The sequence below is a fragment of the Physeter macrocephalus genome, chromosome 4 (assembly GCF_002837175.3).
Source record: "Physeter macrocephalus isolate SW-GA chromosome 4, ASM283717v5, whole genome shotgun sequence".
Lineage (NCBI taxonomy): Eukaryota > Metazoa > Chordata > Mammalia > Artiodactyla > Physeteridae > Physeter > Physeter macrocephalus.
Window position 1 is genome coordinate 85,861,726 of NC_041217.1, and position 23,877 is coordinate 85,885,602.

The window sequence follows — 23,877 nt, forward strand, 5'->3', positions numbered from 1 at the left end:
GTGTTTAACAACTTTTTTTTTCCCCCCATAGAAATGAAAGAATTATTTGATACAGGTAGAGGTATAGGATTACTAGTATCCAGCACAAACCTCTCCCACGTCACTTTTTCCTCAGGTTTTCTGTCCATCTATGTAGTAAAATGTGGTTGTTTTTCAGCACTCAGTTCTTAGCTTTCTTCTGTTTTCACTGAATAAATAAATTCTCTTTGGTTGATCTCATCTGCTATGGTTTCAACTACTACCATCTTTTATAACATCAACTCCTAAGTCGTACCAACCCATTGGTTTCTACTGAGGTTCCAGACTTGGATTTTTAAATATCTATCAGATATCTACCTGCTTTTGCCATAGGAATCTCACACTTAATTTTTGGCAGAAGGCATTAACTTTCTTTTTAAACCTTCTTTTTATATTTCCGGTCTTAATTGGAGGTATGCCACCAGCCACCTAATTTGCCCAAGGTAGATATCTAAGACTTATCCATGACTGTTCTTCATTCCCCTTAATAATAACCTCTAGTCAGCTATGGAGTCTTTTGTCAGTTTTACCTTCAGTAAACCACTGTCGCCTCTTCAGCCCTAGTGCTACTATACAGGCCTGTGTCATTTTCCACCTGAGCTATTACAGTAGCTTCCTAACTATTCTCCCTGCCCCTCTAGTCTCTCTTTCCTTCAGTCTATTTTATATACTGTTATCAGTTATCTTTCCAGAATATATATATATAATTTTTAAAAAAATCACTGTTCCCAATTCATCACACCACCACCACCCCACTCCCCCTGCTACTTTCTCCCCTTGGTATCCATACGTTTGTTCTCTACGTCTGTGATGATGAATTGGGAGATTGGGATTGACATATATAACACTAATATGTATAAAATAGATAACTAATAAGAACCCGCTGTTTAAAAAAATAAATAAAATAAAATTCAAATATTAAAAAAAAAGTAATAAAACTTGACTTTTACAAAACAAAACAAAAAAATCATTGTTTACTCCTCATTGCTTACTAGATAAAAAGTAAACTCCTTAATGTGGCAAATGCCTTTGCAAGCATAACCCAGTCTCCATACCCAGCTTCATTTTCCATACCTTATTTTTAAACCCTGTGTTTTACCCATGCTGAGCTATGTGGTATTCCCTAAATCTTCTGTATTTAATAATTTGGAGTATTTGCTCAAGCTTTTCCTCTGCTTAGCATGCCCTTTCCTATACACCTATAACATTCCTCTTCAGTTTTTCACTTATCTTTTATGTAACTTCCATTGAAAAGCTATCCTGTATTTATTTATAAGTATTTATTTCTTATTGGATGCTATTGTAAATGGTATTTTAAAAATTTTATTGCCAGTTATTTTCCAGTATATGGAAATACAGTTGCTTTTTTTGTATCAGTCTTTTATCCTGAAGCCACTTATTAGTTTGGTAGCTTTTTTGTATATTCCTTAGAATTTTCTACATACAGGATCATGTCATCTATGAAGAAAGTTTCACTTCTTCCTTTTGCATAGGCTAGAACCTACTATACATAGCTTAGTACAGTGTTGAACAGAAGCAGTAAGAGTGGTCATATTGGTAGAAGAAAAAGAAAAACCATATAATATCAATAGATGCAGGAAAAGTATTTGAAAAAAATCTAACATCCATTCCTGAGAACCCATATAAACAAAAGCTCTTAAGAGTGTAAAGAAGACCTGAAACCAAAAAGTTTGAGAACAGTCTGACTAGAGTAACCTAAAATGCTAACTGCTTAGAATAGGTAAGGATTCATAATTTAAGGTCCCCAGCACTTGTATGGGGGGGGAAGATACATCTTGATTGATTGATTGAATGATTGATTGAGTTGGCCAAAAAGTTTGTTCGGTGTTTTCCATAAGATGGCTCTAGTAGCACTTAGTTGTCTTTAACTTCATTTGAAACAATTTTGTTAGATTGTATTGTGACAACTGTCATATCAGCATGCACTTGAAAAAAGACATCAAAATTGGTGAATTTTTGTGTAGCCATTTTAATATTGAAGATGGAAGGAAAACATTTTTGGCATATTATGCTTTATTATTTGAAGAAAGGTAAAAACACAACTGAAACGCAAAAAAAGATATGTGCAGTGTATGGAGAAGGTGCTGTGACTGATCAAACGTGTCGAAAGTGGTTTTTGTGCTGGAGATTTCTCGCTGGATGATGCTGCACGGTCAGGTAGACCAGTTGAAGTTGATAGCAATCAAATCAAGACATTAATTGAGAACAATCAATGTTATAACATGTAGGAGATAGCCAGCATACTCAAAATATCCAAATCAAGTGTTGAAAATCATTTGCACCAGCTTAGTTATGTTAATTGCTTTGATGTTTGGGTTCCACATAAGTTGAGCGGGCGCGGGGCGGGGCGGGGATCCTTCTTGACAGTATTTATTTCCGCATGTGATTCTCTACTTAAACGTAACGAAAACGTTCCGTTATTTAAAACAAATTGTGATGGGCGATGAAAAGTGGATACTGTTCAGTAATGTGGAACAGAAGAGATCGTGGGGCAAGCGAAATGAACCACCCCACCAACCACACCAAAGGCTGGTCTTCATCCAAAGAAGGTGATGTTGTGTATATGGTGGGATTGGAAGGGAGTCCTCTATTATGAGCTCCTTCTGGAAAGCCAGAGGATTAATTGCCACAAGAACTGCTCCCAATTAGATCAAATGAAAGCAGCATTCAACAAAAAGCATCCGGAATTAGTCAACAGAAAACGCATAATCTTCCATCAGGATAATGCAAGACCGCATGTTTCTTTGATGACCAGGCAAAAGCTGTTACAGCTTAGCTGGGAAGTTATGATTCATCCGTTGTATTCACCAGACATTGCACCTTCAGATTTCCATTTATTTCGGTCTTTACAAAATTCTCTTAATGGAAAAAATTTCAATTCCCTGGAAGACTGTAAAAGGTACCTGGAACAGTTCTTTGCTCAAAAAGATTAAAAGTTTTGGGAAGATGGAATTACGAAGTCTGAAAAATGGCAAAAGGTAGTGAAACAAAACGGTGAATACATTCATTGTTCAGTACAGTTCTTGGTGAAAATGAAAAATGTATCTTTTATTTTTACCTAAAAACCGAAGGAACTTTTTGGCCAACCCTATATTTATTGGCCCGGCCATACAGCTTGTGGGATGTGCCCCCTGCATTGGAAGTGCTGAGTCCCAACCACAGGACTGCCAGGGAATTCCCAAGATAAATCTTCTTTTACTAACCTCTAAATGAAATTGAGTATTTGTTCCTATTTTGAATGCAGGCAACATACCACAGTGGTAATATAAACACCAACTGTGACTCTGTCACCAAAAAGTGTTACTTTTAACTTTTCTTGTATTTGTTTCTTGAAAACAACATATAATTAGGTCTTGCTTTTTTATCTTACCTTTGAATTTGAATGTTGGGTATTAGAATAGATGATTTACATTTAATGTAATGATTTGGTTGCCTTTTAATTCTATCCTATTTGTTTTGTATTTCTCCCATCTTTTCTTTGTTCTTTTCTGCTCGTTTGTATTTTTCCTGCTATTTTGTGGATGAGTTGATTTTTGTTTTTCTTTAGTATTCCATTTTACCTCAGCTACTGGCTTATTAGCTATGCCTCTTCTCCGCCATCCCCCATCCCCACCCCCGTGGTTGCTTTAGGATATACAGTATGCATCTTTAACATATAATTATTTACCTTCAAATAATATACTACTCCAGATATAACGTAAGAACCTTGAACATTATACTTCCAGTTCCCTTCCCTTTCTTGTGCTATTATTGTAATATATTTTACTTCTACGTATGTTGTAAACCCTGTGGTACGTTGTTATTTTTGCTTTAAGAGGCCAAAAAAGTCTTGTAGATTTACTGTCACCATTTCTGGTACTTTTTATTTCTTTAGTAATGTCATTTCTTTTTCTTTTTCTTTTTTAAAATTAATTAATTATTTATTTATTTGTGACTGCGTTGGGTGTTTGTTGCTGGTCGCGGGCTTTCTCTAGTTGTGGCACGCGGGGGCAGCTCTTCGTTGTGTACTGACTTCTCATTGTGGTGGCTTCTCTTGTGGAGCACGGGCTCTAGGCGCGCGGACTTCAGGAGTTGTGGCACACGGGCTTAGTTGCTCTGCGGCATGTGGGATCTTCCTGGACCAGGGCTCGAACCCATGTCCCCTGCATAGGCAGGTGGATTCTTAACCACTGCGCCACCAGGGAAGCCCCAGTTGTCATTTCTTTATGTAGATCCACATTTCCATCTGTTATCATTTTCTTCCACCTGAAGAATTTTTTTTGCTTTTTTTAAGTGCAGGCTGGTGAACTTTTTTCTTCCCCCAGCTTTTCTTTCTTTTTTTGGATCTGAAAAAAAAAAATATTTCACTTTCATTTTTGAAGGATACATTCATTGTATTTAGCATTCTAGGTTGACCATATTTTTCTTTAAGCATTTGGAAGATGTATTTTCTTCTGTCTTGCATAACTTCTCAAGAAAGTATATATTTTCTTAACTTTGTTCCTCGGTAGCTAAACTTTTTCCTTTGGCTTCTTGTAAGATTTTCTCTCTTTGACAGTTTTTCAGGAATTTGATTATTGTGCCTTGTGCTTTTCTTTGTATTTATACTAAGGAGAGGGCTCATTGAGTTTCTTGGGTCTATGGATTTATAGTTTTTATCAAATTTTGAAGTATTTTATTATTTATTTTATTATTCAACCCCCCCACCCCATTCCAGTTACACACATATACTTGATAGCTCTGCTTTTCCTCTTCTTTCTTCTTTTATTTTTCTTCTTCCTTTTCTTTTCTCTCTCCCTCTCCTTCCATCTCCCCACTCTTTACCCTCCTCGTCAGCTTTTTTCTGTCTTCACCTCAGTTCCTCTGAACTTTCCTTCTGCAGTATTTAATATAATGTTAATCCCATCTGGTTATATTTCCATTTCAGATACTGTTTTTGAACACTAGAGGTTCATTTTCGTTCTTTTATGTCTACCATTTCTCTCCTCATATTTTCCTTAAATCCTTGAGCATATTTATCATAGCAGTTTTAGAGTCCTCATTGGCTAATTCCATTATCTCACTTCTGGGACTGTTTCAGTTGACTCATTCCACCCTAGTTTCAGGTCATATTTTCTTTCTTTCTTACGTGTCCATTAATTTTTTTTTTTTTTTTTTTTTTTTTTTGGGGTATGTGGGCCTCTCAGTGTTGTGGCCTCTCCTGTGCTCTATACGCGCAAGCTCAGCAGCCATGGCTCACGGGCCCAGCCGCTCCGCGGCATGTGGGATCTTCCCGGACCGGGGCACGAACCCGTGTCCCCTGCATCGGCAGGCGGACTCTCAAACCACTGCGCCACCAGGGAAGCCCCGTGTCTATTAATTTTTATTGGATGCTGTGGACGTTGAAAATTTTATATTGTTGAACGGTAGAATTTTTTTTTTCTTTAAAAAAATCTTGGACTTGTTCTGACAGGCAGTTGTTATCTATGGATTGACTCAATCCTTTTGAGGCTTATTTTTAAGCCTTTTTAGGAAGCATGTAGAGTATTTTTTACTCTAGGGTTTGTTTACTCCTGTACTAAGTATGAATAGTCTGGGGTTTCAAGTGAATTGCCTATTTTTCAACAAAGAAGACTCTTCTGGTCAGAATGTCAATATTTCCCAGCACTCTGGGAATTGCTCAGCTTACAGATTCCTATTTATTCTTTGCCTTACCTCATGGAGTTTCATCCTGCATGCCTGGCTTAGTGTTTGGCCGCAGACTCAGGTGGACCCCTGTGCAGATTTCTGGAGTTTTCTGTGCATAACTCCCACTTCTCTGGTAACTTCTGCTTGAGTTTTTTCTCCCTGCATCACAATCTGAAAAGTACCTCTAGGCAGAAAGCCAGGGTGGTTGTAGGTCTCACTTCATTTCCTTCCCATCTCTCAGAGATCACAGTGCTATACTACTTATTGTCCAACGATGTCTGCAAACAGTTGTTTCATATATTTTGTTTGGTGTTTTAGCTGTTTATTGTGGGATGGAAAGTTCATTCCTATTTACACCATCATGGTCATTGGAAATTCTTTTGTATCTTTTTAAGATAATTATGGAGATAAAAAATAAAGTTTATATTTCTTCCCCCCATCCCAGCAGTTTGGGCCTTATGAAATAAACCAGCAGTACCTACCTACAGAGTTTTAACAATTTCATCTACATTTTCCCATTTGTATCATAATAATATTTGAGGTAACAGTTTACGTGGTTCACCAATAATACAATAATGAACAAAACAGTATAATAGCATTTTCATTATATTCAAGCTCATGTGAACTTTTCAAAAAAGTATGTAAGTTTAAGTGGTAGCTTCGTAAAGAGTCGGGCTTGTGATTGTAGCTATAACTACTAGTTTTAATCATCTTATTTTCTGATCAAATACGAAGTAACATGAACAGGCTAATGATTGATGACTAGTCAATGATGATCTGTAATGAATTAAAATGCCTGGCAGTGGTCCTATAAATTTATATTAAAATATTCATGGTTTTGTTGTATAGCCTCTGTCTTCCTCTTGATAGTTTTAAGGGAAAAAACAAACAAAAAACAAAATGTCATGTTATTTCATGTGACAGTTTTACATTCTTAGGCTATTCTTAGCATGTTTATTAATCTTTGATTTTTTTTTTTTTTTTTTCCAGATTGTCAGTATTTAAAAAGACCACATCATGCGTGAGTACAAGCTAGTGGTCCTTGGTTCAGGAGGCGTGGGGAAGTCTGCTCTGGTAAGTTAGCCACCTAACTATAATTAATTAATATAATACAAGAAGAACGGTGATATTTTCTTGCTTTACAACTTCTAGTCACTCAGAAAAGGTGGCAGTATGTTTTATATGCCTAATATCTGGCCTACCAGGGTACAAGGACTCATTCAGTAACCATGGATGTGTAGTTTTATAATGGTGGCTCATTCATTCTTTCATTTATCAAATATTTATTGGCTCCCTATTTTATGTTAAGCACTAGTGTTTGTGATTCAAAGAGGAATAAAATTGTTTTCATTGTTAAGGAACTTACATTCTAGTGTGGGAGACTGATTATTACAAGTACCAGTGGATTAAGTCCTACCCTACCCCCATCCCAGACTTAAGTGGAATAAAGGTCATTTTTTTGTACACATGCTGTATTTATTTAGTAAGTGTTCATTGAGCTTCTACAACGTCAGACTCTAAAGTTACAACAGTGAACAAAAACAGTCACAGTCTCCCTCACAGAGCTTACATTATAGTGGAGGAGATGTAATAGATACACAATTAATCAAAGAACTACTTGATTATAATTGTGAGAGAGATACTTTGAAAGAAAAGTATATATTGTTAAGAGACCCCTATGACAAGGGAACCTAAATTAGCATTTGAACAACTGAGAAGGGTCACAGTTGTTGGGATAGGAGTGAACTGGGAAGAAAGTAGAGGGAAATGAGGTGAGAGATAAGCAGGGGCCAGATCATGACTTGAAGACCATGACTTGAAGACCATGTAAGAATTTATTCCTAATGACAATGAGAAGCTGTTGAAGGTAGGGTTTTTGGAGGGTGGTGGTGGTGACAGAATTGGGTATATGTTTTAAAGAGAGCACTTTGTTCTATAAAGAGTAATTTAGAAGACAGGCAGAGAAGATGTGGGAAACAAGTTGGGAGTTAATGCAATACACCACATTATTGTTTGTGGAAACTTATATTAGCAGTGAAGAAGAGAAAAGTAGATGTTTTGAGAGTTAAATAGGAGGTAGAATTGACTATTAACTTAGTGCTAGGTTGATATGGGGACTAGGAGAGAAGGAGCCTGTCGAGGGTGACTCCCAAATATCACAATCGAGCTACTGATTTTATGAATGGACCATTAAAGAAGTAGAAGGAAAGCACTGGAGAATGAGCAGATTTGAGAGTGAAAATCAAGAGTCATGTCAAATGTCATGTGCTTGTGAGATGTTCGAGTAAATACATCAAATAAACATCAGATCCTCAAGACAATAGCTTAAAAGAGAGACTTGTGGTATGATTTGGGTTGCCATGAATATATCTATGGTATTTATTTCATGGGAATTACGTTACTGTTAGGAGTATAATTTAGTACCTCTGTAGTGAATGTTTGCGAGTATCTGTTATTTTATTATTTTTTTTTTTTAATTTTTTAAATTTTTTAACATCTTTATTAAAGTATAATTGCTTTACAATGGTGTGTCAGTTTCTGCTTTATAACAAAGTGAATCAGTTATACATATACATATGTCCCCATATCTCTTCCCTCTTGGTATCCGTTATTTTAAATGCATGTAACTTTCAATTCAGCAAGTCCCTTTCTGGAAATGTATCCCACACATAAGTACACATATACAAAATGACATGGTCAAGGATGTCTATTACAACATTCTTTACAGTGGCAAGAGTTTGGAAACAACCTAAATGTCTACCAGTAGGGGTTAAATAAGTTTTTAATAACGTATTTTGAGTAGAATACTATAAACCATTAAAAAGAATGCAGCAGCTCTGTATATACTGATAATTAATGATATCTAAGCTGTATTACTTAGGAGGAAAAAGATACCAAGCAGTGTAGAGTACCATATGTGTTTTATAAGAAAGGAAGAATGAGGGGGGAGATACTATAAAAGAACAGAGGCTATTTTTGCAAGGTTCAGTAAGCTACAGATAACATATCAATTACTTCGTTAGGAGTGGAATTGTAAAAGGTGGTAAATAGAATTAGTTACCATTACATATGTTTTTGTGTCTTTTGCATTTTGTCCTATGTCCATGAATTACCTTTTTAAAATAAATTAATTAAAAATCCATGGGAATTAACGAGTTTGTCTAGAGAGAGAATAGAGAGAGAAGACAACTCAGGACTAGGCTCTGAGTACCTCTCAACCTTTAAAGAGTAGGTAGGATTGGAGGATCCAGCATAGAAGAATGTATCTTGTACTTGAATGTAAATAATGTACCTTTGCTTGACTGCTCAGAAGTCATAGCATAGTAGCTGGATGTGATAAAAGCAGCTGCAGTAAGGTGATGATGCCATAACCATCCTGGGGTGGGTTGAAGAGTAAATGAGAGCTGAGGAAATGGAACCACCATTATAGATAGTTGAAGAAGTTTGCTATATTCAAATTAATCTATTTAATTCAAGTTAAAATAGTGTATAAAATATTCCTCTGGCTAATTGAAGTGTGAATGACCTCAGTCCACATTCTTACCCTTGCTTTTAGGCAGTGATGTACCAGACCCCGTTCTAAAGCTATCTAGGAAATATTTCACAACGATCTTCTGTACTTCTTTTCATTTACTGAATGGTAAAATACCTAGCTTCCCATCTTTGCTTATAGAAATTTTAGAGATAAAAGTAGATGATCTGAAAAAGATGAGTAGGTAATGTTTTCCTATGCAAAGAGTAAGGCTTTGGAATCAGGAAGGCATATGTTTGAATCTCAGCTGGCAAATCAGAAAAATAATTACTTCTGGGGTGAATATGAAATTTGAATGTGATTATAAATTTAATAAACTCAATAAATTTTAATTCCCTCTTCTGTTTTCCCCCACCATTAGAAAGACTGTTTCAAGACTTTATTTAAAATTTACAACCTTTTGTCTCTCTCCTTTGAGGGTATGAGATAAAACTTGCTGTAGATACATAGAGGGGTAATAGTTTAAATACTGATAAATTTTCACATTTTAGTAAATTAGAATCCATGTCCTTATTTGTATCTTCGTTGTATTTTAAAACTTAATATAGTAATTATTTTAACAGTGTAATGTCAGCAGCAGCATTGCTGACAGCTTTTAACATGGCCACCTCTTTTCATAAGTGTACTCTTAATTATGAATGTATCCTTATATTGAAAAATAATGACACTTCACATTTGCATGTTTACACAGTTTTCACATAATTACATTTAACCTTTACCACTTTGTGAAGTTAAGTAACATTTAAGAGGGGCTGATTTTTCTTTTAAGTCCTTAACTTTTGTCTGCTGTTTTTAAATTTCTAGACAGTTCAATTTGTTCAGGGAATTTTTGTTGAAAAATATGACCCAACGATAGAAGATTCCTACAGAAAGGTAAAATATGAAACTTGTATACACATGCTTACAAGTAGCTTTTTATGACTTTAAAACTTGATCCATGGAATTGCTTTTTTGAAAATAGTTTTGAGAAATGATACAGATGTTCTGTATTTGTTTTTAAAAGTTTCACCAAGACAAAATACTTTCCATAGAACACTGCTTATTAGCTATAGAGAGCTCCATGTTCTGTTACTGATTAGTAATCTGTTCTTTAGTGTACACATTTTCCTGGTGGGAATTCTTTGAATGTAGAAAAATTGCTTATAAATAGGTATATTTTTGATTACTCTTTGTGAACTAAAATTAAGAACACTTTATGCTTGAAGTTATACAGTAACTGAAAGTTATCTTTGTTTAGTTGTATAATAACTTTAAATATATTTCGCCTTTAAACTGTAAAAAGTTAAAGAGTTGGATTCTGTATAATACTATAAGGGTGGACACATGACATTGTAAATTTGTCCCAACCCATAGAAAATGTAACACCAAGAGTAAAACTGCTAACTGTGGACTTTGCATGATAGTGATGTGTTGATACAGGAAGGTTCATTGATTCTCACAAATGTACCACTCTGATGCAGGATGCTGATAGTTGGGGAGGCTAGCAGGGAGCAGGAAAAGGGTGTATGGGAACTCCGTACTTTCTGCTCAGTGTTGCTGTGAACCAAAAGCTGCTTTCTAAAAAGCAAAGCTTATTTAAAAGGAAAAAAAATTTAATAGTTGGTCTTGACAAAAAATACTATTTTATTTAACTATAAGACTAGCTAGAATTGTGGAGAATTTTCATGATTTTATTTCCCAAGTATGTTATGGGGGGGAAGAGCCAGTGTTGTAAGAAAGCCTAGCAACCAACGATATACCCCACTGCCCCCCAAAAAGATTAACCTGCCTTTCAACAAATAAGAAAGGATTGCTTTGGTAGATGTTTTAGAATTTACCTTTAAATAGTGCTATAACTTTCGCTGAATTAAGTTCATCAAGCCTACTGGCAGAGCAGTTTCATTATCTGTAAATTGGAAACAAAATTGTGATATATATTGAGAAACTACAGACCTAATTCATTGTTCATTGAACATGCCCATTCACAGATTGTGCAGGTTATTATCACATTTGTCCCATAAGTGGTAGACAGTGAGTTTGTAGATCCACCTGTGGTGGATCTCCTCATCAATTCCTGATCTGACCCAGAAGCAGAGTTTAAAATAGTCCTTAGGTTATAATATGTTTATTTTTAGAAGACCATGTTGCATTACTGAAATTTCCCCCAAATAAGTTGCTGGTTAAAGCTTTAACTACAAACGGAGATCTGTACCTTGAATGCTGAAGCACTTTCCTTAATCCCTTCTTTATTAAAAATTTTCCTCACAGCTAATAGTTGATACTTTCTTTAGGCCAGCCTTCTCTTCTATAAAGCCCTGGGAAAGTAGAATTCAGTATATGAAATTTCACCTTATACACACAGCTTTTCCAAAGAAGTACCTTTTTTTAAAAGTCTTGAGAACTATATGGGTTCAGTGTTATTATGTTCCCTTTATCTCTTAAAAATTTCCTTTATATTAAATTTGGGGCATATTTTAGTAAAACTTTGACAACCTGAATCTGGGAAGTTGGCAGAGTTTTCTTTACCCCCAGATATTGGCTGTGTTTTGAGCTGCTTTTGTGCTTTGTTTTGAAGATAATATAAATATACATAGTTTGTACATTTTTGTGCTTTGTTTTGAAGATAATATAAATATACATACTTTATACATTTTTTTCCCTGTTAGAACTATACCTGTTTGTTGCAGTTTTTCTTAAATTGCAGAATATGACCATTGGCTTCTAATAATAACAAAAATCATTATTGAGAGTTCATAGTGGTCAGAAAAATATCCAAACTCAGGATTAACAGTCCTAGCTTCTGTATTATTATGTGTTTGAGACCTCCTGTTCTTTACTGTAGTACCAAGTTGATCTCCACCAATACAGCAAACTGCTAGAGAAAGGCTTTGTAGTTGTTAATAAGGACTTTGAGTGAAGAGGTGGGAGGAAAACAGACTGACATTTTGATGTTACTTTTTCATCCCCCTCCACCCTCGCCCCCACCCTAACAGCAAGTTGAAGTAGACTGCCAACAGTGTATGCTTGAAATCCTGGATACAGCAGGAACAGTAAGGATGTTTTCTCTTTTTTTTTTTGGTGGGGGTGGGGGGACAGATTTTCATTTGTGAACAGTATTTGGTCACCTGAATGATTCCTGTGAGTAAAAGCATTTGTTCTGATTAAGAACGTTAAGTCTCTAAATGTAGGGCTTCTTAAATTTTCTTATGTGCGTGAAACTATCTATGATGTACTTAATGCCCACATATCACTATTAAATTGTATGTTGCATTCACCTACAGAATCTGTGTGTTGAGTTTCTTTTCCCTGTATTGAGGTAAGGATTATGCTCTTAGTGCTTTAAACAAACAAACAAAAGGAAAGTATTTTAAATAGAGAATTTTAGTTAAAATAAGTGTTTCTCTGGGTTTAAATAAGACTAACTCTTGACACGTGGTCATTCATTTATTTAAAAAACTTTTTTTGCTTTTTATTAGCATTTTAACATCTCAAGGGACTGGTGACAGATACGTGTGTTCTGACAAAAATCTTTAGGATTATTTTGAGCCTCATTTTTCACATGCTTAAATGAGTATAATGACGTTTAGTACATTATAGGGTGCTTATAATGATCAAATGAGATAGTGATTATAAATCACTTGGCACAAAATGTCTTTTATATAGTATGAGCTCTTTGTATTTGCTTTTATTTTCATTGTCTTCATTTGTCATCACCTTTTAAATTGTTTAATTAATTAATGATGGTTTTATTCTGCCACAATTATACTACCACAAAAAATGTACACATTAAATGATTCTCTTTTCTTTTTTTTTTTCTCCATATACATAGACTTTACCTATTAGGCAATTCCTAGCTTTAAAATGGATGGTATTCCTTTTTTTTTTTTTAACATCTTTATTGGAGTATAACTGTTTTACAATGGTGTGTTAGTTTCTGCTTTACAACAAAGTGAATCAGTTATACATATACATATGTTCCCATATCTCTCCCCTCTTGCGTAAAGTGGATGATGGTATTCTTAAATGTTTTAAGTTGTTTTAAAATTCAGCACAAATATTCCCACTCTAATTTTATAAATGGTGAGAAAGCTTCAGACCAAAAAGCTTAAGCCGACTGGAGCAATTAGAGTACGAATTATACCATATTTTTCTATTCTTTTGTGGGAAAATGGATCTTGATTCCAACAGGAAGCTTTGGATCACTGGAACTCCTTCTTTCTTATATCACCTGAATTGAGATCTCCCCCTCTTGCCACTTCGCCCAACCCCCAAATTTCCTAGCTTCTGAATCAGCAATAATTCTCCTTTGTTCCCAAAGACCCCAACAGTTAAAAAAAAACAAAAACTTTCTATTTCTTCCTTTCACAGCCTCCACAAGTGTGAGGGCATTGTTTCTTCCTCCTCTTGTCCAAATTAAGAAAATTTACCCCTTCTGTAGAGATCTTTCGCTTGTGCTCTCAAATATCTTGTATTTCTACCATCCTAGCACTCAGCATGCTGTGTTGTAATTTTCTGTTTACTTCTCTGTCCCCAGTGCCTTGCATAACGTTTGGAAAGTAGTTGATGCTCTTTGATCTTGTTCTAGATCACTCCTTGCTCCTTGAGATTTTTGCTTACTTTCTCCAATGCTGCTTTAGTCCGAATTCTTGGTGATTTTCGTATCCAAATAGAATCTTTACAGGTAATATAGATGATCCAGTAGCTTGGCCTCTCAGCTCCTTGACCTCCACCCTGCTTCAGTCTTTCATGCCCGTGGTCTTTACCCTAGACTATATGATTACCAGTAACATAATACCATCTTAAATCTCATTTTCAAGTGTCCTACTCTCTACTAACCATCCCTTGTTTCTCCATCTCACTTCCTTTCATACCCTTCAACCTGACTGTAATCTGCAGTCTGTTAATCTAACACCTTTGATTATCCATCATATCCTCAACCCCCTCTTTACACAGCTTCAAGTCCATGGTCTGTCATTCATAATCAATCCCTCGGATATATCCTCAACTTCCTTGACTTTTCAGCAACCTTTGACTCAGTAGATCATTATCCTTATCTGTAAAAATTTTATTCATTTGACTTCTAGGAAACAACACTTGCTTGGTTTTCTCCCTGTATGATTCATTACTCCTAAGTCTCCTTTCCTGATTTGTCTTCATTTCCCCAACCTCTTAATGTTGGAGGGCCTCAGGGTTCAGTACTTGGCTTCTCTTTTACAAAAACACTACTTTGGATATAAACTTTTATAGCACCAAAATAATTAAAATCTATATATAAAAAGGAACTATATGCAGTTTTTCTAAATCACACAGAAACAAAGTGGTTAAGATTTCCCTTCTAATTCTGTAGTTGTTTCTAGTCATGTACGTAGGGGACAGGAACATTCATCTCAAATTTTCCAGAAACCGTGTATCACGTCTTATGTTTCCTATCATGATAACATGTAATAAAGAATTCAGGGCTTCCCTGGTGGCACAGTGGTTAAGAATCCGCCTGCCAATGCAGGGGACACAGGTTTGAGCCTTGGTCCGGGAAGATCCCACATGCTGCGGAGCAACTAAGCCTGTGCGCTACAACTACTGAGCCTGCGTGCTGCAACTACTGAATCCCGTGTGCCTAGAGCCCGTGCTCCGCAACAAGAGAAGCCACCTCAATGAGAAGCCCATGCACCGCAATGAAGAGCAGCCCCCACTCACAACTAAAGAAAGCCCGCGTGCAGCAACGAAGACCTAATGCAGCCAAAAAAAAAAAAAAAAATACATACATACATTAAAAAAAAAATTCAGTAGCTCACTTGTGATTATTCTGATTTAAATTGTTTCGATATACATTTAAGAAGTCATATTTATAATTGCATGTTTTTTATTATAGGAGCAATTTACAGCGATGAGGGATTTGTATATGAAGAATGGCCAAGGGTTTGCACTAGTATATTCTATTACAGCTCAGTCCACGTTTAATGACTTACAAGACCTGAGGGAACAGATTTTACGGGTTAAGGACACAGAAGATGTAAGTATTTCTCTCTATATATAGCATACTGCCATCTCTCTGTGGCCAAATAAAAAGTGTCCATTTTCTCTATCAGTAGAGGATTTAGAGGGTATTTACCATGCGCCTAAGAGCCCTGGTGACCAAAAACATTTTTAAGCTTTCTAAATTTACCTACAGATAATATGCTGAGATGGTTAGAAAAGAAGGACACGTATGTAAAGTTCTTCTTTCTCCACTGCACTTATGACCTACATGGTGCTATGTGGGTCATAAGAGCAGTGGAGAAAGAAGAATCAAAGAGTACTTCGTAGAAGAAGGGGGACTCCAGTTGGGCTTGGAAAGTTGGTAGTTATGTCAGAAACAGTGTTCAGAGAACATTATTAAGAACTGTAATGCTATGTTCCTATTTCTAAAATTCTGTTGGTACAGTTTTTACTTAGTTTTTTCCTTTGAATTATGTTAAAGATTTTAATTAACTTGCATTTTTATATTTTTTTAATTTTGTTTTTGTTTTAGAATTCTTTTTTTAATGTTAATTTTTTATTGTGGTAAAATATACTGTTTTAGAATTCTTGTCTTATTTGATGAATAGCATCGTTGTTGTGCCTTTTTGCAAAGATTAAATGTATATTTTACGTTTGTCTCAGTTTTGAGCTACAGAAAGTTCCTTTTCAAAAGTTGTATAAATTAGGATATAAAATTTCATTTGTACCTTCTTTTCAGTTTTTGTGTGTTCTCTCTCATTATTAATGGGAACATAGGCACCTGCTTAGGACCTCAACTTTGGGTAATACTGTAGGCGGGAGGAATTTGCACCATATGACTCATGACCAACCATAACCTAATGAATAGTTCTCTTTCTTCCCATGACTAATTCATCTAAGAGAGTTCTCTTTTCATAGGCAATTACATGCAAATCACTGAACTCTGGTAATGTTAATCTCTTTATCCCATGTAATAAACTAAAGATTGAGTTGTAGATGAAGACATAGCTACTCAGTGGCTGTATTTTTATTCTTACTTTTCCTTAATATCTCACCTAAGCTAGTCTTCAGATCTAGATGTCAGTTGTAGAAGTAAAACTTATTAACGTGTTGGTCTTGCTGCTACTATTGGCATTTTTTGGTCCTGTGAGATGAGGCACTTAAAACACACCAAGACAATGAGTATTGCAGGAGGTTCCTTTTCCTTCAGATTTTTCTACTTGGAATTCAGCCATTAGCATTAGTCCACCTGAGAATTTTGGGATTATAGTCTTAAAATAATGTAGCCAGATCAGTGTTGTAGAATCTCGTCCATATTTTTTCTGTCTCTTCCCCCTCCATTTTCCCCCCAACACACGTACATACACCTTTTTTTAATCACTTGATGAAGATTATAGTCCTAACTAACACATTTCAGTTGGTGGCTGGTAGTTGCTTACTTACAAAAGGCTGAGTAACAAGTATGTTAGGGCTTATTATACGATTTTTTCCTTCCCGCAGGTTCCAATGATTTTGGTTGGTAATAAATGTGACCTGGAAGATGAGCGAGTAGTTGGCAAAGAACAGGGTCAGAATTTAGCAAGACAGTGGTGTAACTGTGCCTTTTTAGAATCTTCTGCAAAGTCGAAGATCAACGTTAATGAGGTAAACTACAGCTGCTAAGCAGTACAAATAAGTGCCTTTTTAGTTTCCTTTCTTTCAAGTTAACAGCCAAAAACATTTTTTTTAAAAAGAAAAAGTGGTGTTCTTTTAAGTAGTCTTTATCTATCAATTTATGGAAAACACTAAGTAATTCCTAGAAACCATATTCCTTCTCTTATATGAAATCAGTTTGATGGCTGTGATGAGGACACTTATATTTACCTGTTGGCAAAGAGGTAGTTTAAGTTAAAGAATATGTTTTTTAACGTCCTGCTAAGCCTCTAAATGATAAGCCAGAAGGTGGTGTGTGAAAATTGTCACATCACCCTTGTATTATAACAATTACCTATGCAGATATGTGTAAAAAGGTTGTAAAGTCAAGTAGAAAACTAAAAAAAATCAAAGTAGTTAACTGTAATGAACTTATGTCGTACAGAAAGATATCATGGAATTTGGTGTTTTGAGTCCTGCTTCCCTTTGGTGCATGACTCAAAGGGAAGAATCTGTGTGAGTGTGGATGGATACAGAACTATAATTCACTTGGTCTTTTAGGCCCGATACAGCAGGTGCACAAGGCTTTTTTTGTCCAGGACTTAACTACTCCACTATCCTGAGAACATAGCTGGGGACAGGAATGCTTAACAAGTAAGCTTGCCTGCCTGGATGTAAAGGGCCAATAGTTTACTGGATCCCTAAAAGATTAGTGCAATCCCCAACTGTGACCACTACATCCAAGCAAAATCTTAAGAGATTCCTTTGCTTTTGTTAATTTTAACATAAGCCTTTTATTTTCTTTAAAAAAAAAAAAAAGCAGAATAGGCGTCTTTCCTTTCCCAGTAGTACAAAAGTCTTCATTTGCCAGTGTGCTTGCCATTTGTAGCATCACAGGTAATCAGTCAGAGTTCAGCATACTTACAACATAGATGAGAGTTAAGACTGGTTTAGATTATCAGAGTCCTCTGGTGTGTTTTTGCTTACGATTCCTCTCTGGCCTTTGGTTCTTTTGGTCACTTTTCCTTGACTGATAATTATGGTTGTAGACTATTATTTCACTTTTTAAATGACCAAATTACTTTAAACGTGTGGCACGAAAGAAATTTAAGCTTGCGGGACTTTGCTGGTGGCGAGGTGGTTAAGAACCTGCCAGCCAATGCAGGGGACACGGGTTCGAGCCCCAGTCCGGGAAGATCTCACATGCCACAGAGCAGCTGAGCCCACCACGCCCTAGAGCCCATGCTCCACAGCAAAGAGAAGCCACCGCAATGAGAAGCCCGCGCACCACAACGAAGACCCAACACAGTCATAAATAAATAAATAAGTTTTACAAATAATAAGTCAAAGCTTGCCTTTCAGGTAAAACCAGTTTTAATAAATACGTAAAAATAAGAAATTCATAAATTTTATTTATTCAGCAAATATTCATTGTGTTCCTGTGTTCCACTGTGTTAGACACCAGGGTAACAGTCATTTAGACAGACACTATTCCTGCCCTCAAGAAGTTTACATCCTAATGGGGAACAAGTCCTGCTGAGATCTTCAACAACAGTTATTTCTAATTCACTGCCAAGTAAATGAAAGGAAGTATGAAATGCTTCCAGTTTCAACTTTCTCTGTTGTGGAATTACAGTTTCATAGATGTTATCCTGAAAAACATGGCTGATCATAAAATGTTAAATTTTGGCTTAGTCTCCCCCCCACCACCACCAAAAAAGAAAAGAGAGAGAACTTTGAGGTAAAACACATAAACACATGAGGTAAATCTATGAGCTTGGCTAGGGGAGTAGTAGTGCATGGTCACCATCTGCAGGATGATTGGCCTTAGAGGTCTAGTTCCTGCTGTCCTGTCATCACCCTCACTGGTACCCGACCACCAAGTTCATAGGGCTCGGCCGAGGTTGAGTTGGGCCAGGGTCCAGTGAGCACAGTGGACTGGAGGTATTCCTTACCTTTCAAGCATTACCTGTTTGTGGGAACTTACATGCTACTAAATCTCCCTCCTCTGGGTTTCGGTTTCCCACGCAGCAGAGGTACTTTTTCACAGTAGCCTCGTTGAAATCAACTGTTGACATGAAGGTTTATAAAACAAAAATAGAAAAAAAATACAACAAAATGAAATACATTAGCTATTTAAGGTTCTTTACTCTTTTGGAAAACATACAAACCTTATGCTAGAAATTCTTGAGAGTGTAATAATTTCTTTCTTTTAATATTTCTCTCTTGATAGCCTAATAATCCAACTACGGAGTTTTGGGGGTAGTTAATAGTTCCTCAGACAGCTAATGCCTTGAAAATAAGTGTGTGATTTCTGAGTGCCTGAAGATAGAGGGATCATACTTTCACACGATTGAACTCTTGGACTCAAGTTTGAAATCATACAGGGACATCCTGCTTAACTAAATTGCCCTCTAATTCTCTACTATATCAGAGAATATATAATATATAATTTTTTTTAAAAAACTCTTGGGACTTCCCTGGAGCTCCAGTGGGTAAGACTCCATGCTCCCAATGCAGGGGGCCCAGGTTTGATCCCTGGTCGGGGAACTAGATCTCGCATGCACGCCGGAAGTAAGAAGTCCGCATGCCTCAACTAAAAAAAAAAAAGATCCCGCATGCTGCAGCGAAGATCCTGCGTGCCACAGCTAAGACCTGCCACAGCCAAAATAAATAAATAAATAATTTTTAAAAAGTAAAAAAACTCATCATTTTTGTTGTGTTTTGAAAATAGTACATAGTTATATCAGAATCACATCAGTCTTAATCAAGAATTAATTGTTCTTTGCTGATGCTGGAATAATAATTGGAATCAAAACATCCCAATTAAGGAATGATAGAGGGATTGAGAAATTATTCTTGTTCCCTTTAGATTTTGCTGTAGTTCAGAAGGATGAGAAAGAACCTAGACTGAGGGCTTTCAGCATATCTAACCAAATAACTATAGTTCGAACTTGCCCTCATCACTGCTGCTGTGAGGTAGGCACTGTTTGCCAAGGAAATCCTTAAGGGTGATACCACAAAACCAGTTACCATTTTGTTTAGTACCAGAAACCCATGGCTACCATGAAGAAACATGTTGTTTTGATTAATTTACTATTTTAGTTTATCCTTTTGTTATTTTTCACTTATAGATTATGCACTGAGGCTGGGGAACTAATGAGATTTTGTTTACGGCTTATGAATATTAAGTTCTTGAAGGGCTTTGGAGTTGTGAAACAGAAACTATCATTTTGTTCATAAACTCTTATGTTTTCAACTTTCTTAGAAATAAGATAATAGAATTAAATGGTTTAAAGAAAATGGGAGAGTGGGTAGGATGGACCAGAAAGAAAAGAATATAAATGAATTAGTAGCTTTGGGATAAATCATTTGGTAGTGGTCCCCCCTTCAACAATTAATTTAGGCTTGTAATCTTAGGACCATTATTTTTTTAATTGAAGTATAGTTTGCTGTACAATATTATATGTTATAGGTGTACAGTGTAGTGATTCATAATTTTTAAAGGTTTTACTCCATTTATAGTTATTATAAAATATTGGCTATATTCCCCATGTTGTACAATATATCGTTGTAGCTTATTTTATACCTAATAGTTTGTACCTCTTAACCCTTACCCCTATATTGCCCCTGCCCCCTTCCTCTCCCCACTGGTAACCACTAGTTTGTTCTCTGTATCTGTGAGTCTGCTTCTTTTTTGTTACATTCACTAGTTTGTTGTATTTTTTAGATTGCACATATAAATGATATCACACAATATTTGTCTTTCTCTGACTTATTTCACGTAGCATAATGCCTTCTAAGTCCATCCATGTTGCTGCAAATGGCAGAATTTCATTCTTTATAGCAGAGTAGTATTCCATTGTATATATACACCACATCTTCTTTATCCATTCATCTGTTCATGGACACTTCCATATCTTGACAGTTGCAAATAATGCTGCTATGAACATTGGGGTGCATGTATCTTTTTTAAAAAAATATTTATTTATTTATTCATTTACTTCTTTACTTACTTACTTACTTACTTTGGCTGCGCCAGGTCTTAGTTGTGGCAGTAGGGTTCTTTTTTTTTAGTTGCAGCATGTGGACCTCTCAGTTGCAGCACGCATGTGGGATCTAGTTCCCTGACTAGGGATAGAACCTGGGCCCCCTGAATTGGGAGCATGGAGTGTTACCCACTGGACCACCAGGGAAGTCCCATGGGGTGCATGTATCTTTTCAAATTAGTGTTTTTGGGTTTTTTTGGATATATACCCAGGAGTGGAATTGCTGGGTCATATGGTAGCTCTATTTTTAGTTTTCTTGAGAAACCTCCATACTGTTTTCCACAGTGGCTGCACCAATTTACATTCCCACCAACAGTGTAGGAGGGTTCCCTTTTCTTCACATCTTCATCAACATTTGTTATTTGTGTTCTTTTTGATAATTGCCATTCTAACAGGTGTGAAGTGATATCTCATTGCTGTTTTGATTTGCATTTCCCCGATGATGAGCGATGTTGAGCGTCTTTTTATGTGCCTGTTGGCCATCTGCGTTTCTTCTTTAGAAAAATGTGCATTTGGCAAAGTGTTACTAACTGGTGAATATGGGTGAAGAAAATACATAAGTTCTTGGTACCTGCAACTTCTCTGTAAGTTTGAAGTTTTTAAAAAATAAAGAAAGTATGAAGATATAAGTGAAGCATTAACTGTTCTCTTAATAATTAGGTTTTTGAAGCATCGAAGATTCCACTTCACTATCTTATTTTTTTCATTACTAATTCTTTTTATTAATTTGTTATTGAATATCTCTAAGAGCAAGTGTACTTCCCTCACTGTAAGTAGGTAAGTTGTGCTTTACCCTGACTGAAAATCAGCTGAGACTTCTAAGAAACCGGCTGTTAAAGCAGCAAAATACAGATCCAAGAGCAGAATAATATTTCACAGAATCAAGATTGTTTTGTGGAACAAGGTCTCAAATATTGGTTGAATAAGGACCTTTTTCTTGTTTTTATTTAGATATTTTATGACCTGGTCAGACAGATAAATAGAAAAACACCAGTGGAAAAGAAGAAGCCTAAAAAGAAATCATGTCTGCTGCTTTAGACCCACAATAAGCAGCAGCTCTGAGCCAGGTAAGATGCTAAAAGCAGAGCAAATACCTTTCTCATCCTCTTATTTTGGGCTTTCCCCAACATTAACCACTTCCCATTTCACCTTTTAGGGTATTTCCAGGCTTCTGTAATTTTTAAATGTTTTACATAACTTATAGATATGTTCATCTACTGGATAATTTGTCTCTTTTTCCATGAGATTCTAAGCTGTCTGAGGGAGGGCAAGGATCATGTCAGTTTTGCTCACCAGTACATCCCCAGTGCCTGGTTACAGAATGGGTGTTCAAAAAATAGTGGTTGAATGAATAGAAAGCCTTCCAAGGTCACACCGAAATTCATGCTGAATTGAAGTGGAACAGTGGTTTAACTGAAAAAAAAATTTTTTTGATGAAATATTTCAAAGTGAGCACACTCATATATATCAGTAATAGTCATTCCTCCTCAGATGTAATCCCAGCCCTGATTCCTGACACAATGGATTAGTTTTGCCTCTCTTTGAACTTAACAGAAACAAAAACACTTAATGTGTTATTTTATGTGTGGCTTCTTTCACTCAAAAATGTTTTTGAGGATAATCCTTGTTGCATACAGCAGTAGTTTATTTTTATTGTATGACTATACTAGCAATATATTTATGTATTCTGCTGTTGATGGACATTTGGGTTCTTTTCAGGAACAAGTATGGTGCCTGTGCACTATTTGTTTTTTTTTTTTGTTGTTTTTGGTTTTTTTTGAGATGATCATATTTTTTTTATCCTTCAATTTGTTAATATGGTGTATCACATTGATTGATTTGCGTATTTTGAAGAATCCTTGGATCCCTGGGATAAATCGCACTTGATCGTGGAGTATGATCCTTCTAATGTATTGTTGGATTCTGTTTGCTAGTATTTTGTTGAGGATTTTTGCATCTATATTCATCAGTGATATTGGTCTGTAATTTTCTCTTTTTGTAGTATCTTTGTCTGGTTTTAGTATCGGGGTGATGATGGCCTCATAGAATGAGTTTGGGAGTGTGCCTTCCTCCGCAATTTTTTGGAAGAATTTGAAAAGGATGGGTGTTAGCTCTTCTCTAAATGTTTGATAGAATTCACCTGTGAAGCCATCTGGTCCTGAGCTTTTGTTTGTTGGCTGGCTAATGATTTATCAATTTTGTTTATCTTCTCAAAGAACCAGCTTTTAGTTTTATTGATCTTTGCTATTGTTTTCTTTGTTTCTATTTCATTTATTTCTGCTCTGAATCTTTATGATTTCTTTCCTTCTTCTAACTTTGGGTTCTGTTTGTTCTTCTTTCTCTAGTTCCTTTAGGTGTAAGGTTAGATTGTTTATTTGAGATTTTTCTTGTTTCTTGAGGTAGGCTTGTATGGCTTTAAACTTCCCTCTTAGAACTGCTTTTGCTGCATCCCATAGGTTTTGGATCATCGTGTTTTCATTGTCATTTGTCTCTAGGTATTTTTTGATTTCCTCTTTGATTTCTTCAGTGATCTCTTGGTTATTTAGTAACGTATTGTTTAGCCTCCATGTGTTTGTGTTTTTTTGTGTGTGTGGTTTTTTTTTTTTTTGCGGTACGCGGGCCTCTCACTGTTGTGGCCTCTCCCGTTGTGGAGCACAGGCTCCGGACGTGCAGGCTCAGCGGCCATGGCTCATGGGCCTAGCCGCTCCGTGGCATGTGGGATCTTCCCAGACTGGGGCACGAACCCGTGTCCGCTGAATCGGCAGGTGGACTCTCAACCACTGTGCCACCAGGGAAGCCCTGTGTTTGTGTTTTTTACGGTTTTTTTTTTCCCCTGTAATTGATTTCTAATCTCATAGCGTTGTGGTCAGAAAACATGCTTGATATGATTTCAATTTTCTTAAATTTACTGAGGCTTGATTTGTGATCCAAGATGTGATCTATCCTGGAGAATGTTCCATGCGCACTTGAGAAGAAAGTGTAATCTGCTGTTTTTGGATGGAATGTCCTATAATATCAATTAAA

General features: G+C 36.1%; 1 protein-coding gene across 4 annotated transcripts in view; it reads left to right on the forward strand.

The window, feature by feature from the left end:
- RAP1A (RAP1A, member of RAS oncogene family) overlaps positions 1-23,877 on the forward strand; it is a 76,808-nt gene that overhangs the window by 48,348 nt on the left and 4,583 nt on the right. For 2 of the 4 annotated variants that reach the window (XM_007101683.4, XM_055084383.1), the window contains exons 2-7: positions 6,676-6,759; positions 10,022-10,090; positions 12,190-12,246; positions 15,066-15,206; positions 16,673-16,816; positions 21,805-21,920. In XM_007101683.4, the coding sequence (XP_007101745.1) occupies positions 6,703-6,759; positions 10,022-10,090; positions 12,190-12,246; positions 15,066-15,206; positions 16,673-16,816; positions 21,805-21,891 (555 nt within the window). In that variant the 5' untranslated portion in view covers positions 6,676-6,702 and the 3' untranslated portion in view covers positions 21,892-21,920. The remainder of the gene's footprint in view (positions 1-6,675; positions 6,760-10,021; positions 10,091-12,189; positions 12,247-15,065; positions 15,207-16,672; positions 16,817-21,804; positions 21,921-23,877) is intronic. The other 2 variants (XM_055084384.1, XM_028489010.2) reach the window with 1 other exon arrangement.